General features: G+C 40.2%; 1 protein-coding gene across 1 annotated transcript; it reads right to left on the reverse strand.

Moving 5' to 3' along the window:
- Positions 1-1,469: 1,469 nt before the first annotated feature.
- snx33 (sorting nexin 33) lies at positions 1,470-17,244 on the reverse strand. Its single transcript, XM_053885959.1, has 2 exons — positions 15,070-17,244; positions 1,470-4,239 (listed from the first exon to the last, which is right to left on the reverse strand). The coding sequence occupies exons 1-2, from the start codon at positions 16,499-16,501 to the stop codon at positions 3,986-3,988; spliced, it is 1,686 nt and encodes a 561-aa protein (XP_053741934.1). The 5' UTR covers positions 16,502-17,244; the 3' UTR covers positions 1,470-3,985.
- Between the last annotated feature and the right edge of the window lie 612 nt (positions 17,245-17,856).

Below are 17,856 nucleotides of genomic sequence, written 5' to 3' on the forward strand. Positions count from 1 at the left end.
GTGATTTTCATTTGTTTTTGTTTCCTTCTGATGCTGGGATTGGGAGGGCGAGGAAAAAAAGAGGTGGCCCTTTTAATTCTCTGCAATGTGGAGGTTAGGTCAGTTTAGTTCAGTGGTGAGAAAGAACACTGTCTACGAAGTAAAGTCATTCTTGGCAGAGGTAGATGTGCACTTTGTAACAGACATTCACAGAATGAATACTAACCTAGAACTTAAAATGACTGCATGGATGATAGTTGTAACAGATGTTCTCATATCAGGGCAAGCAAAGGCGTCTGGGTACATGCTGTCCTCTGAGGTGAGGCTGGAGGTGCAGATCTCCTCCCCAAAATATGCGCTCAGCACTTTAACAGACATGTGGTTTAACACTTAGTAAGTACCCTAAAGCCAGCAGCAATGCATTCCACCAACACAAGTATGGAGAACTTCGACTACTGTCTTTCAACGTCAGGTCGTGGTGTCTGGAAAAGTGAGTTGAACGTTGTCTCAGACGAAAACTTCCCACACTTATGAAGAAAAGTGCTGTATATGAATTCTTCTGGCGCTCTGTCAAGAATTTCCAAGGTTTTCCGATAGGTGTTTCTTTACAGCCGTTACAGGCCTTTCCGTCTAAAGCTGTGGGGCAGACAAATATAATTGGTGTGAAATCACTGTTATTAACACTGACTGGTTTATTTTGGATCGTGTACGACTTACATCTATACGTGATGAAATCAGTTCCTGGCACCAGGTGGGTGAGACTCAAGTCACATTCCAAATGAGGAGATAAACCTCAAACCCACACATAAATTTCTAGCTGAAACATCTGGATTTGTTTAAGACATCAAGTATGCCCAGAGCACTTTCAGTTTTCAACCCAATTCTGAGGAAACATCCAATAGTTAAGGCACTGGTTTCCAAGGTAACTGAGGAATCGAAATACAGATTAAGATGTGTGCCAACACCTCATTGAATTTAACAACAGAGCTGTGGGTTTGAGCCCTCTAAATGAAATGTTTGCTTCCGAAACATCTGGAACATATTGGGCACCAGGGTGCTACACGGTATTCACCAGATTATTTACCACCAAGAGTAACTTTCATGACGGGATCCTCAAAATGTGAAGCATCACGTACAGTGGTAACCTTTTTATATGTGTGTGTAGTGAGTTTAGCTATACTTGTGAGGACAAATTCTTGGAAAACACCTACTTGGGGGGTCATTTTTGCCGGTACCCGCAAAGTTAAGCCGAAATTTGAGGATTACAACGTCAAATTAACTAGGTCATTATATTTATGTTTAAGTTTGTTTCAGAATCCTGGTTAAGGTTAACATGTGCTTTGGATGGTTATTGAAGGAATTTAACCAGAAGAATTGGGCAACAACACCAACACCACCAAAGAAAACTAATTGTTTCGATTGACAAATTAGATGAATTAACATAGTAAATTCACAATTTCAAATACGACTGAAGTCATTACTTTCTCCTGTGATGCTTTCTTTTATTGATCAAATGAATGACAATACACACCAAGAAACAACTTCATTTTCAAATTTAAAAAGGTTGAGAATGGACAGTGGCACAGATGCAGCACCAATACACACAGACACAGAGGCAGTTCAAGTACTTTATTCTGCACACCGAATACAGGCAGTCGAAGCTCATTCATGTGTACTGGCAACTACACGCTGGTGTGTGTCTCGAGTCGCCACATACAGTCAGCTTGCATGCCAGGAAAGTGCACACACCACTGATGTTGTACATATTAATTCCAAAAATACTCATGTGACGATGAAATATCCTGTGTCTGTCGTCTTTTATTGTATCCATCTCAATGCTACAATTTCTACAAAAGCAGCTAGGTGTATGCATTTGATACACAACATTTTAGTAGTTAATAGTTTTGGCACATGTTTTAGGACAAGCAAACCTTTCATAAATCAGCCCTTTATCACTTCTTGGTCTCCTCACTCACATCACCTGTATTAATGTGTGCACTGAGTCACAAAAACTTTCATACATTTTGTATTCAGCAATTGCCCTCCACTCACCCTTCTCTCTCTACTAAAAAAATGACGCAGCAAAAACATAAAAAGTGTAAATGATGAACATGCTAGCCCTGCTATTATTGCTCTCAACAGGTAAATCAGAATCTACATTTTTGGCACTGTTCTACATCTTCTTTTACGTAGTACAACACTACAATGCTAAAATAAACCCAGCACAGCAACAGCCCTAAAAAATGCCATAAAAAAACAAGAAAACTAATTCGAATCAGGTGATGATTTGGTGTCAGGATCTCATGCAATTAGGGCAACTGAGAGTCTTAATATAAATATGTTTCTGTCTAGAGATGCACCTACACCGATACTGGTATCATGTATCTGTCCGATGCCGGGCTTGAGTACTCTAGCCACCAATACCAGGAAACCGATAGCACTTTATGGCAGTGCACAGTTTTTTAATGTCAGTTCATGACCATTTTGTAAAATCTGTGTTTGTACAGCAGTGAAAATTGTGACCGTCATCCATGTACAAGAAAAGTAATTAGGAATGTTTTTAAATTACTTATGGAAAATATGGGGCAAAAAAACTAAAAAGTACTCGGTTCTCAATTGCAAGTACTTTGGAAAAAAACTGGTATCGGTGTGTCCCTATGTATGTCAGTTAACATTCACACAAACAGAAATTTACATTGATGGAGTAAACAAATGCATTATTCATGCAGAAGACAGTTAACAAAAGCATACAAACCTACAGAAAAAGAAAATCTACCACACATATAACTCCCTCTGTCATATCAGTATACATTTAAAGGTCATACAAACTGTTGTTTAGTAGATTTGGGTTTGTGTAAATAATTCTTGGATCACCAACATAAGCACTAATAGTATATATGGGTTGTTGATGGCATCCCTGACCACTAGCCAATGAAAGATCAATGGCTTAAATAATATAAAGATTTTAACTTTTGACAAAAACGAACATTTTTGGTACTTATGGGGATTTTCCACAAACAGTGACTCACACAGAACATCACAGACTCAGAGGCTCTCCAGTAGATAAAAACATGTGCAAACGTGTGTGAACACACCTCATTCCAATTGTCCGCCGGAAGAAATGAGCCATGCCACAAGCGAATATTTCATTTCAACATCACACCACAACCTTATACGACACAATTCAGTTCATCAGCGATCCTGAGAATTTCAATTTTAACAAATATTTTCGTTTAAAATTAAAATAAGTAAGTCGTTTAAATCTACGCTGGGTGCCAAAGTGCATGAGGAAAGGGCAGTTCCTGTTCCATGGCTTCTGTTAATTCCTCTAAATCCTACCTGCAACATGTTGTGCATCTGATTCATCTACCAAACCAGCCACCACCCAGAAGCCCCAAAATTGATGGAAGACAACACAGTGCTCAAAAGCAGTCACATGAAAAGCAACAAATTGTTTGTATTTTCCAATAAACAAAGAAACAGAGCATACTGGAAACAAAATGCATACAGTGCTATCACACTGCTGGACAACATTCAAAACAAAAACGGCTTAGTAGACTGGGAGAGTGTTTTTTTTTTTTTTCAGTAATCCATAAATATTCTGTCCAGATCAATATACCCACTATACACATACCAACAATGCTGTTGCCACTTCATTGCGCCTTCTGAAGTTAAGACTTTTTCCTATGCACGGGTCAAGTTAAAATGGAGGTTGGATTTATGAAAACGGTATTGGGTCGCATTGTCAATGAGAAACAATGATCAGAAATGGAATGTACACAGACAGGTGCAGACGAAACTGGAGATATTGCTGCTAAACAATTCAAGAACTTTTTTTTTTTTTCAATCTAGAACCACAATTACAAACACGTTAAATATCTGGAAATAGATAATAACTCTGACAAGTAATAGATGTTTATTTTCAGGACAAACAGTACAGTAGGTCTGTGACATCTTTGAAATCATCAAAGTGAAGCTCTGTGAGTCTGCAGGGGTACAACTGGAGTCACAGTGTCTCGTACATGCGCAGTGTGCGCTCCAATTGCTGCACCACCCGCTGGTAAAATGCGATCTGTTCAGTGAGGTAGGCCTGCATCATGTCCTTAAAGTCCACCTCCCGCTGTTGATGGAAGTGGCTCATCTCGGCCTGCAAGGCAAAGCCCACTGTCCGGCAGCGTTTCCTGATGCCGTCCGTCTCATGCTGGTCCATCTTACCCTCGTCCGTCATGCGCTGGCTTTCTTTGACCTTGGCAAAGGCACCTGGTGGGAGGAGGAGATAACAAGATAGAAAATATTTCAGACACTGATTTACTGAGATAACATCAACAAGATGAGGCAGGAGTAAATTAAATGTTTGACTCAGGTGTAACTCAAGCTGGAGCCTTTTTGCCTCTGGCATCCCTGCATCCTGAGAAATAAACACTTATAGGTTTCCGCCTTAATCAGTTTCCTCTGCCACCTTCATACTTGGGGTGCACTGATCAATCAGACGACCTTAACCAGACCATACCAGAGTCATCCGCTACACACTCCTGCAAACATATGTGACACAGGAACCAGGCTTGAAAGTTGAAATGAGTCTGCTGACATACGAGCATAACTGAACATCATCACACTCTGTCATAACACAGTCTGTTGACTTGTTCAGTAAACTGTTACACAAATATTGACAGACACGATGTTGATAGTCACAATCTCGTGGACTAAATTCATACCTTCTAGACTCTATGCCAGGGGGACTCAGACATAAACCTGATATGGCCACTAACCAATCTGTCAACAAGCCTCATGGCCATTCATTGACTAAAATAGGAATGCCACTGAAATTAAAAATCTTCACAGTAAATATACACTTTTCAGTCCATTTGCGGAGAAAACATTTTTTGCTGATCACGGCATTTGTTTGTGTTAACACATTCAACGTGTGTCAGTTATTCACACATCATTATTTTTAACTGTACAATAAAAGTTTGAATAAAAAAAATACAAGAAACACAATCAGAATTTTCAATGTCATAATATGCTGTTGTCAAGTTGTTAAATAATAAGAACTAACAAACAGAGATGATGTAAATCTGAACTTTGAACTATGTTCACAATAACAGACTGTCACTCCTGGACTTTAATTATTCTGCTTTTCTGCCACTCGATTCGAGAACTGTCCAGGAGTTTGTAGCTATTCAGTAGAATGGAGCTGCCTGGTGGTTGTCTCAATGTTAATGACAGTCACAGCATGGTTTTCAGTTACACACAAGCTAAAGAATGTGAAACAACTGCTAAACCAGCCTTCTGACCTAAATAAAAGTGTTTTCCAGTTCCACCAGGAGATCACGATGCTGCGATGTTAATATAGCATGCAAGTAGAATTCATTTTCAAATTAGTCTTAGTCTTGTACCAAAGTTCATTCTTAGTCTTAGTCACAATTAGTGTTCGTGTTAAAGTCGCAACCATTTATTTAGTCTACTTTAGGTCAAACAAAAAGTCAATGTATTTTGGTCAAAATATTGTAGTCATTCTTTTTGTCCCAGAGAGACTTTTGGTTTATTTAATCCAGTTGATTTATGTTCCATGACTAATAAAATGTCACATTCTATAACATTGCAATGTCAATTTGAATTGAAAAAAAAAAAACAAAAAACAATAACCTGCAGTATTTATTTAATTTTAATAGAAGTAATGTGTAAGAACATCCATGACAAAAAAAGTGATGTATAATTTTTTTGAAAGATGACAGCAGAAAAAGGCCTGATAGTAAAACCTAACAGCTTGCTCTCTCCTGGACAAAGAGAATGTTTAATGCTGATGAGAGAAGGCAACTATTTCACATGTGACAGTTTAATGAGCCTGTGTTTGGAGAAGGGGCTACATGTGACAGCAGATAACAGAGGAAGTACAGATGTACTAGTGTTTGTTAGTGTTGTTTGAAGTAGCTGCACAACTCATTCAGAAGCACCATACTGTAAACCACCACTCAATCTCTGACTCTGGAAAAAGCACATCAGACTCTGGACCCTTCCTGCGCAGACATCGAGAGAATGTCACGACTACCTGTCTCCAACATGACCTCTTAAGTATAAGAGGCTGTGCTCACCATTTCCAACTGCCACGAGTGTTTAAATGTGCTCAGTGAATGACAATAAAAGAAGCACCGACAGGGCCACGCTTGCATAATAAACATTTGGTCATGATTGTAAAAACTCATATAAATATAATCAGTTTTCTTAGTCCCCTGAAACACAATTTCAGCAGGAGTGTTGCAGCAGTATTTAGTGCCTGTGCTTCCAGAACAGAAGAGAAGTGGGGAAAGGAATATAGGTCATGGATGAAGCCGAATGATCAGAGAAGCTATGGAATGCTGGCAGGGCTGTGCTCAGGTCCTCACAACAGCAGGAACTGTTTGACAAGGAACCTCCGTCTGTTGACACTGAGGTCTGTCTAGGTTTGTTGCTCAAAGCTTGTTGGTATATTTTTGCTTCTCACTTTATACACAATGAAAATTAAGATATCACAGTGGCTGTACACGGCATGTATTTGTTCTGTGATTCTGAGCCTGAATGTTAGTTTCAATGGCTTTGACACTTAACAACTAACCACACGAGCCCACTGGACACAAAGACATTTCTCACCCGAAGACAAATAAAGCCTGTTACTGACTGTCAGAGAACATTGTGTATATGTATGTGTGTAATGGCCATTGTCCAAAGCAACAGGGTGAAGTGATGAAACTTGTTTGAGCTGCAAAAAGGGAGCAAAAACAAGGGAAGACTTTGATCTTTTGTATATGTTACTGATGCACCAGATGTAGATGGTACATATAAATGACTAGGCATGATAAAGTCACAAAGTTGTTGACATTTGAAACCTCGCAATCCGTACCATGTGACCAGCCCATGTAAAAATGTAAGCAGAAACAAAAAGCGATGTAGGGCCCCAGTTTTAACCGCTCTCACAGTGTAGGAATCTGTTTACAGCTATTTTGGAACCATCCTCCCCTTGGAGCATGAGTTCACACGGTCAGAGGAGCACCGTTGCTGATCCAACTTTTATGGTCTCAAAACCAATACCTGGGCTTTAGGTATCATCTGATGCCGAGTCCACTGTCAAAGTATTAACCATCTTTCCATGCTGTGGATAACACAGGTGTTTCTTCGAGTAAAAAGCACTTCATATGAAAATCATATTTATTTATCAAAGTGTGAAAACAAATGTTGCCAGTATTCCCCACATGTCGTTGCAGTTGACAGAAAATCTAACTGTGAAAACTGATATGACTGTGGGAAAAGTTCATAATAAAACACAATGTGTTGACATCATTTGCATTTCGTCTGCTCAGTTGATTTATGACCCGCTTGATTTTTTTAACCGTTAGTATTGGTTGAATATATTCAGCCCAATACTGCAAAAAAGCAACAGTTGCTCAATGAAGGCCAAAAGCGGTGTGTGATCGTGCAATGAAACAACATGCAGAGCAGCTTGAACAATGACGGGACAATGTCAGAGAATGGGACAAGAGAATCGTTTTGTTTTTTTTTAATACAAAAAACATAGGAGCGCAGTAAGACCAGTGACAAAATTCTAGCATCAGTACACCATTGGGGGAAAGTCTAGCAAGTCTAGAAGACTTCTACAATCCTCCGCTTCAGCAGTGACAGCACCCACTCCCGGGCTCACAGGCCATGTCGGCTAGTGACCTCACAGGAGCGCTTCAACACAAACTGAAATGATTTCACTTTCAGATCCATATATCATATGTTTCTTCTTTATTGGATCAGTGCTTTGTTGCCCATGGTGTCAAATATAAAGCATGGCCAATTCCCGACTAGTGTCATGGAGAGGCGTCTGTATATGGTATTGAACTTTTCAGATATTTTAAAGTGATGGAAAATAAGAATAGAATTGCAGTTTGCAATGTGCGTTCAACCAAACTATCTAGAGCCCTTTGTTTACACTATCAGCCTATTCCCTCGGGCTAAGCAGACTTTTATTACCTTTTTATTTAAAAACCTAAAAAAAATGAAATCATCAAATAATTCACTTTCATTAAAAAATGTTTAAAAACGTAGTCGACAGTTTTCATGCAGTATTTAAAAACTGAAAATCTTCACAACAATGGATATTCCGAATTCTGAGTTATAATCAGCTTTGGCATCGGCCACAGATTTTCATTTTGGTGCATCCCTACTTAATACTGATCCTTGTGTATCAATATTTTCTTACACTCCCAGACTGAGTAGAATAGAATGCCTCATGTTTTTCTTCAGATGGCCACTGACTGCTGACGATGCACTGTTTTCTTTTGTGCTGGTGAGGAATGTTGAACCATGAGAAGCTTGTCAGACTATGTGCACATTGTGACAATCATAGGAATGGTACAAAGCTGGTGAGCATTGCAAGTACAAAAGTTCAACATCAACAGCAGAGCAGATAAATTATAGATTTTGCAGTGGAATGGATGCTATATTCAGCTGATACTACTGGCATACACTCGATAAAAGTCTAGAGAACTCACGGGGGGGATCCCAAAGGGAGCATCTTTAACCTGGTACACAATAATCTAGAGATGCAGTGAACGATTGGCAGTGATATTTTTAATTTTGCAGGATTGATGACCAGCCAACAACTTCTTTTGTGAAAAGAATGATCCTATCTACTGAGCTCATCTACCACAGCACTCCACTGCACATATTAGCAATGCAGGAAAGTGATTTTAAAGCTGGAACAAGTCCCTTCTTAAAGCGCAGACAGACATGCAGCTAACCAAAACACACATGCAGCACAACCAAACCTACCATCATCATAACACTGTGTTTGCGCACCATAGGAAGCATACGTGTCAATGTGGAGTTAAAACCCAGTTGCAGATCGCAAAATGTAAGTCATGCAAAGGCGAAATAAGGCTTGGCAGGACTCTTTGAACACAATAAATCTCGCACTTAGCAATTCGAACTTGACACTTGTGCACATGTTGTTTGTCCCACAGTGGGTGGATTTGACATGTCACAGCAGCAACAGTAAATATATGAACATGGAGTGTTGTTTCGTTAATTAGTTCTCTAAATTGTTATTTTATTTACACCCTCAACTTCATTATTAAGACAAAATGCTGTTGCATTTGTGGATATTGTTTTTCAATAAAAACAAAAGGTTGGAACATTTAAGGTGTATTCTCTTAGTTATAAAAATAAATGGGTATCAGCGGGTGACGCTTATCAAAAATCAGCTGAAGCTCTGTTTAAACACCACTGAAAAGAGATGATTATTTGGAAGTGGATAAGAAAACTGCTCACGCTCAACCTTTGAATGAGGTGGATAAACCAAGCGCTCCTTGAGTCATTCAACATAACTCACCAAACTCTGGGGAACTGCAGGAGTGCTGAAGTAGACACATTTTATTATCACAGGAGTGACTTCTCTCAAGGATGCCTCGAAAATGACTCGGAAAATGCTTGAAATGTGAAATAGCAGAACCTACATCAGAACTCGCTGATGATCCACTTGTGCTCGCAGAGTGCAGACATGGAGTTTTTATTTGAACATCAACAGATGTGTCAGATGAACTGTGAAACTTCCAGGAAGACTAGATAACAAAGACTAACTAGTCTTAAGAGTTTTGATTGATGATTTGCCTTTAAATAAGTTTAAAACTATTGATGTTATGATACCACAAATAAAAAATTGTGACTGGCAAAGCACTTGTCTATCTCATGCAAACATTGTTATTTTTAAACGTTTTATTATTTTTAACACAATATTAGTGTTTGGTGAATTTATGTTATTTTATAGGTATATTTTATTTTTTTAAATAAATTTAGATATTTGTTTCATTAGTTGTGTTTGTTTCACAGTGTGTTCAGTAAAAGAAAGGGAGAACATAATATTTTCAAGTGAAGACATTTGCCCTGCAGTTCATATTACCAAATTGTTTAAGAGCCACTTCATCATGTAAAGGGTTTTTTTTTTGTTTTTTTTTAAATAAAAACAACACATTTGAAATAAGATTTTGCTTCAGTAGTTTTACCCCAAAATAGAGATTAAATCAGAAATCGGCTTTTCAAGTATACAAAAAATCAGCATCAGTATCAGAGTTTTCTTAAAATTCCTTAAAACTTGGGCATTCAAATGGCTAATAACCCTTCCTTTAAATTGTATATATTGAGAGCAATCGTAAAAGTCAACATTCTGCGTTGGTGGCAAAGAGACTATGAGGCCAAATTGGAGCACGTGACATGATCAAACACCATGCAGCGTAGCCTCAACGAAGAACTACAATACAATGTATTTTTTAAGAGAAAGAGAAATGACTTCTGCAAGAGTGTCAAAATTCTGGCAACCCACTCCTCTATTTTCAAAGCACCGAGAAAGATCTGGCAAACAATCCTATACTTTGAGCAGTAACAGCACTCACTCACTCCCCGGTCGGATGGTGACCGAACAGGAGCGTTTCAACACAATTCGAAATTATTTTGACTTTCCGACCCATGTCTTACACCTGCATTGCTTGTTATGATGTTTCATCCCGTGAGATTTTATCTTTGGAAAACAAGCTCATTATTCTGAACGCATGGCAGTCTGTATTTAAGATGTGGTGCTGCACCATGATTCTCTCACATGAAGCGGAAAGCCTGTGTATTGTATTAGTGTTTTCAGTGTTTGCTGCAACTGCTCTTCTTGTGTTTTTGCCGCAATCGTGGCAAGGCCACTCTTGGAAGGTTAAGCTAAGGATATTGTCGATTGATTACTTGTCCCTTTCTTAAATCTCACATGGATATCCAAGTCAAGGTTTATCTTAAATTTAAGTAAACGGGGAATTCTATTCCTTCCTTAATCCTCAATCTAAGTCCTCAATCTTTAGCTCTAGGCCTCATTCCTAAAAACCAAGGGTTAAAAGGAAAGATCGGGTTCTTTAAAGCAGGTATGTCCACAGCCTGTCGGGGGTAGCGTTACACCAAAGCGGCATTCCGTCAATTCAGAAGAAGAAAAAAGAGAGAGGAGCAAGAAGCATTTACAAGATCCGCGACAACACCATCTGCAGCTATGTTTATATGTCCAGACTTTTACAACTCCAACAAAGAAAATACTTTGATTTGTAGCTCTCTTTGAGGAAGCTACATACCTCGATCTTGTTTCTCGATTTAACTTCCCAAAAATTGGCACAGTCCTTGATCCTCGCGAGAACACTCATTTTTTCAGGATGTAGGTTGAGGTTGAGGCTTAAGGAAGGAATTGCAGTGCACCCCAAATCAAGGAAAATCAAGGGAATACATTGGAATTATCTACATGGTTTGAAAGACCACTGCCTTATGTCAAAACACATAGCAAAAATAAAGAATGATGTTTTTTTGTTAACTTAACAGTTGTTGGGGATACAGTTTGATCACTGGCACCTTCACACCGCTTTAATATTTCGAACGCAAGGAAGACATAAGAACATCAGAGTGTTGCAACAGCTGTTTGTGATCATGCGAACAAAGTCGCATCCAGATGTGTTGTGAGGAAAATGTTTCTGCTTGCATAAAACACACCCTGCAGTAACAGTCACGTGTTTTACAAAGAATGACCTCTCAACATCCAAGAAAACAAATCAACAATCTACGAGCCAGAAAAAGCCACCAATGAAAACACAGAGAACTAAATAATAGAGATTCGCCGAGAAATACTGGATGTGGTGAAAACATGCAGGTGGAGGTATTTCAATACATCTGAGAAAGGCCAAAGAATAGCAATTTGTAAGATGTGTAAAGCTGAAATTACTCGTGGGTACATGCTGGCAATCCTCTGCTGTGTGGAACGTCTAGTGGTCAGTGATGTAACGTTTGCATCCAAGTTGGGGGTGAAATGGAAAATTTATTAAATGCAATAGTAGCCTTTTAACTGTCTATGAACGGTATAGAGCTCTTAACTATATGTGAGAGATTAACTAAATAATGCATTGTATTCAAAATATATGTTCACATACATGTAAACTGACAGTGTTCCAGCTTGATACTGAAGTCTAAACAAAGAACTTGAAGTAACCTTTATCCTGGGCCTTTCCAGGGCTCAGCCTCTGCCTCTCCTTTCAGCCAAACTGTCGAAATCATTCAGGATGTTTAAACAGTGCACTGCCTGTGAGGTGCCATCACTGTCAAAAGTGAACTCAGGTGAGGTGAAGTTTGCATGATGCTCAGGACAGTCAACCAATTGCAGTGACTCAGAACCTCCGTGTTTTCTATTGAACCAACCCACGTTCATATCAGTAGTGTAAATGAGGACAGAAAAAAGTTGGTATGTCTCAATACCGACACCAGTACAGTGGGTTTTTCTGGAGCTGTCTACTCTCTCGCAAATAAGGCTAGTTCCCTGCTTCCCTGCCACACTTGCCCTTTCTCATACGATAAATATACTCCCTGACGCGCATCATGGTGGTGGACCTCGCTCCACCTGTAATCAGCAACGTGCATCTTTCTGACAGGAAATCAGCCCGTGGAAGGTGACAAGAATATGATGTTATTCGCATTTTACTGTAATAGGCTGCAGGTCAATTCTGATTCTCTTGCCCATATGTGACACGGATCAGATTTTTTAATGTCAATATGAAAAGTACAATTATGTGTTGTTGTTTTTTAACCAAAAAGCACAATCCAAAATTGATGTTGTGGTATTAAGTATTCAGTTGGCACACGGTATCGGCAAACACTCAAGTGTCAGTACCCATACTCAGTCGGCAAAAAAGTGGTATCGGTACATCCCTACTAAATAGCGCCACTCAGGCGGAAGTAAACCACACACACATTACTATTCTCATAAATATGCAGCTCTGCGTTTTAAAGGCGAGTTCAGAAGTGATGTGACTTATCCTCAAGCATTTTCTACAAAGAAGTCACTGACGTGGACTGCACAGCCACAAATTTGCATTTCTAAGTAGCTTGCATGCTGAAATACTTGAAATCGTAGGGGCTCAACCTCTGCTGACAAATGCTGGGGAGAACCCTGCTATATATAACTTATCAGCATAAATTCATCAGTTCACGAAGTCAACATGAAAACTTAAGACATACTCTCAAACAATACGCAGTTTTTAATCCACACAAGAGCAGGCCACATTGTTGTGTGGCAACATTCCTGACACATCTACCAAACTTAACATGAAACAGCAATGGGAGGAAAAACAAACAGTGTTTCTGTGTAGTAGAAGTTTCAATTCAGTAGAGAGGAAAAGGGCAACCAGCTGTACAATGTAGTTGTTTTTTTTTATATTGGAGCCAGTTTTGATGCACACTATTTAATGCGGCCTACCACAATGTCACCCAAATGGATCGCCAGATATGAGGAAACAAACCTACATACAATGTTCAAGTAAACCTTTCATCTGTCATATGGTAGATGTTTTGTTAAACTGCACTGACCGAGCCCCTTTTTACACACATATGGCTATTTTTTAGAAAACAGTCGTTGATACACAGTAGAGAATTCACCTTTGCAAACCATGTTTACTAGAGACGCACTGATACCGATATGACGTATCGATTCAATATTATGAAACCAATACCACTTTACAAGCAGCATGCAGTCATTGAATATCAGTTTATTGCACCTTTGTGACACTTGTGACCATCACCCATGTACAGGAAAAACATAGTGAGGAATTTTGTTCAAATAACGATGTATATATATATATATATATATATAAAAAAGTAACTAAAGTAACTTAATGTGTAACTTTATGTGTAATGGAGTAAGTATTCTGTATTGTGAGTACTCAAATGTAAGCACTCGTACACTACTTGTTTTGTAAAAACCTGTTATTGATGCATGCCTTACAAAAACACACACCAGACTGGAGAGCCAAAACAAAAAAAAAAACTCCGGATGCACGTTCACATATAAACAAAACAAAATGGATCAGCTGGCACTAGACGTCTCAGAAAGCAACAAAGCATGCACTCGTGACATTAGACCGACCACCACGGATTCCGTCAGAGGAGCAGCGAAAATTATGCAAACCCTTGTTGCACGCTTGCAAATACAGATGCTCCATTATATAGAGAGGCAAAGATGTGTTGCTGTTGCTATTTTCGAGATTCCGATTGGCTAACATGCTGCAACTTCTTGTTACACTGCCACCTACAGTTTAGGAATGTCCTGGCAGGAGACATACACAAGTTGATGTGAACACAATTTTGTTGTAAATGGATATGTGTGAATAGCAAGGTTTCCGCCAGGATTTTGAACCACCATGTCTTGTTCCTGTTTTAGAGTTCAGCAATACTATCAGCATCAAGTGGCCATTGAATGAAATGACATGAAATCTAAACTGTCTACAGTTTTTGACTATTGCCGACTACCTGTGTACCGCACCTTGCTTGGGAATGATGAACTTGTTGAACATGACTTCTGCTGTGAGTCATGCACTTGAGTCCGGGTTCTGTGCTTTCTGATTGAAAATGATTTGCCACTGGAGATGTGACCAGTTACATTAACCCACCTTTATTTTGTGTGAACATAAGAATGTTGTTTCAGAATCAATCTTTTTAAAAAAAAGTAGTATCGATTAGCACAGCATGGTTGTTTCAAAAATGAATGGCAAGTCAGGAAAGTCTGGACAACACTGATCAAAAGAATTTAAAGTCAATAAACATGTATTTCAGCATAACGGACTTAAGAAACAATGTGAATGGACTAAGAGAAGTTCACCATTCAAATATGCCTGGATTTCTCATTTCTTCCAGGGTGGAGTGAATGCATGAACTAAAGACCTTCGCAATAATGAGCACCAGCTGTTTGCAGCATATAAAAACATGTTTGCTGCTCTGGCCAGTCCTGGACCAGCCCCCCCCCCCTCGACATAATGTTGACACATGACGGAACAGCACACAGTGAGAAACTAATGTGGTGATATAGACTGATGTTATGTGGCTAAGATGAGACTTTCACAAACATGAGTTGTTTCACACCTGACTTCTATTAACTTAATTTTCAGGCGCTAACCTGAACCTATCTTCACAGAGTTTCAGACTGTCCGTCCCATCGGTAGATATGAAGTAACTACATATATGAGGTATGTTTTTTCAAGGAAATCACTTAAAATCAAACAATAATGGCTTCATTACCTTTTTGTAGATGAATAATGTCTGGGAAGTTGGCGAGAAGGCCTTGGTACAGTGACAGCTTGTCCAGCATCAGGAAGAGGTCATACTTAGGTTGCTCCGCGAACATCTCACCAATATTCTCGTAGGTTCGTCCAGTATGAGAGATGGCGCTGTTGAGGGCCTCGGAACTGTGTGGGGGGTCAAGCATGAATGACTGACTGATGGACTGGAAGGCATTTCCGAGGCGTTGGAACTCTTTCCTGAATCCACCAAGATGCTTTCGCACTAGCTCTGAGGCCACGTGCGTGAGCTGCATGACACTGTCATCCATTTTCCTTGCGAAGGTCTTGAAAGTATCTACCCTCTCCTCAACATCCTGAAGGTCCTGATGCTCATTGGGAATTTGCAAAGTCAACATAAAGTGGGCCCCAACCATCTCATCCTTCTCTGCTCTCCTTTTACCCAGCTTCCATTGTTTGTCATCCGCACACATAAGGAAGTGTTCGAAGCCTTCATACTGTGACAGGACTGGGTGACTGGTCATGTGGTTCATCCACAAAATCAGGCGTCTCTTGCGCTTCTCAATAAAGTCTTCCTCGAAGCGGCCTGTGGCCTGCTTCTCTGGCAGGTGAGGCACTGAGATCACAGTGAATTTGTGCAGCAGGCGGTTGTACAGCCAGTCAAAGTGTTTGTAGCGTCTGTAAACAGGTCGACCCGTGTGACTCGGCGTGACCCGGTAGGAAATGTAAGTCTTTATGCCTTTAAACTTGGTCTGCTTTGTGGGATCTTCAATAGAGCAGGAGAAGGGCTGTGGGCTTTCCTTCCACTTTGGTCCCTTTGGGCCCATCTCGATAGTGTAGGACTCAGCTATCTTTGCCATCATGGGGACATCGCCCAGCACAAATGCCTCCACCCCAGAGCGCACAAAGCTGGAGAATCTGTTCAAGTTCCTGCCCACCATGCTGCCCTTCCTGGAGCTTGAGATGCTATCCTGCCTCTCGATGTGTGGCTTTACCCGATAGTGCACGTTTGGATTATTGGAACTCGGGCTCTGATGAGCGTGACCGTTAGCACCAGGGCTCTTGATGCTGTGGTCGCCATCGTCCACCACTGTCGATCTGTCGTCCCAGTCGTCCCAGTCGTCATCTTCGTCGTCATAATAACTCTGCTGCGTGTAAAAACTGCTGTTTGGAGTGGAGCTGAAGTAGGAGTCATTTCCTAGCGAGCCAGCAGGACTGATGGAACAGTCAGTCACATTAGAGTTGGAGCGGGTGCGGATTATTTCCACATAGGATGCTGGGAAGAGCCCCCTCTCCCCTCGGCTGTTTTCCCCCTGGTACCAGCCATCCACAGATTTCTCATCAAAGATCACCACTTCCTCGTTTTCCTGAATGCTGATCTCCTCTTGGTTTTCGCTCTGAAATGTGTAGATGGCTTTGGCTATCACTGACATCTTGACTCACTAGACGGTGCTTTAAACAAATAGTCTACACGCTGCTGTTTGGATACATGCTCCGTAGGAAACATCCGATGCTGGCTCAATGCAATATTTAAACTCATCTCAAATAACCGAGGAGCTCAGGTTGGCAGATTGTCCGTTTAAATGTGATGAAGCGCTCATAATAGCGGCGCCTCTACACGCCCAATAGACGATTGTTCAACAACACGGCACGTAAACTTGTGCGATCTTTGGCCCATAAACGAGTACAGTTTCAATTAAAATTCAAATGACGGGGGAATAAGTGTTAGCGGAACAGAAACCCTCTACGCGCATCCCGAGGAGTCAAACCAGACACTAGGTCGACAAAAAAAAAACAAAAAAACGACGGTTTAATCCCTGAAAATGTCGACGCGTTTTTCTTGCACAATCCTCGAAATTAGTCCCGGTTAAAAGTATTCCAGAGAATAGAGGTCCAGCAGGAAGAAAACTCCAGGCGTCTTTGCTTTGTGGAGCCGCATTCCCTCATCGAAACTTTCTGGTTTTGCCATGTAAACAGGTTCCTGTGCATCTTCGCTCGACGTTTGAATCAGATAAACTGGACCGATCGGAGCCGAAATGTTCACTGTTGTCCAAAGTAAATGAAAATAACAGACCGTGGCTGTTTCTCCAGCGTGCTGTTCCTCACAGGGAAGAATAAAGTAACTCTTTCCATGACGTTGGGCTCGAACAATTGATGCAAGTTGGTCTCCAGTCTTCTTTTCGCTCTTCAAGCAGTTGGTGGACCGATTGTGCCCCCAATGGACGAACAGTGGTATTACCACTGGCCATCACGAGCTCATGCTTGGGATTAGAAATCAGATAACTTTATCGCCAGCAGGAAGAGGCTCTGGAGACATACAGGTCATGAAGAGGTGTCAGGCTGCAACACGCACATTAGTTCGTGATGGCAATTCAAGAGTCGTGTTGAAACATTTTTTTCTATGCTTGAAGAATTAGACGTCACTGGAGCACTGATTAGCGCCTTGAAAAGTGTGAAAAAAATATTTTAATAAAAAATAAAATGAAATGCTAAAAGTCAAACACATAAATGGTATTATAAAGCACTGAGTAACATTTGTGCTCACATCATCTTTCTTAGTAATAATACCTGTCCTGACAATAAATTGTATTGGCAGTCTATTTATTTTCTTTTGATGTGGGATCAGAAAGAGAGTTTATGTGTGAAATATTCTCTGGAAATGGTAGATCACAGCTTATTGGTCATCCGTCTATTTTCACCTGCTTTTCATAAAATCGGATTGCAGAGCTAGCAGCCAGAGCAAAGAAGCCCACTCATCCTTTAGACATGAATAGAATAGAATAGAATA

Source organism: Synchiropus splendidus, chromosome 14 (genome assembly GCF_027744825.2).
Source record: "Synchiropus splendidus isolate RoL2022-P1 chromosome 14, RoL_Sspl_1.0, whole genome shotgun sequence".
Lineage (NCBI taxonomy): Eukaryota > Metazoa > Chordata > Actinopteri > Syngnathiformes > Callionymidae > Synchiropus > Synchiropus splendidus.

Coding starts and splice junctions, on each gene's coding strand:
- snx33 (XM_053885959.1), bottom strand. CDS start 16,501: ATGTCAGTGATAGCCAAAGCCATCTACACATTTCAGAGCGAAAACCAA. Junction 4,240..15,069: donor CATTATTCATCTACAAAAAG/GTAATGAAGCCA, acceptor TCCTCCCACCAG/GTGCCTTTGCCAAGGTCAAA.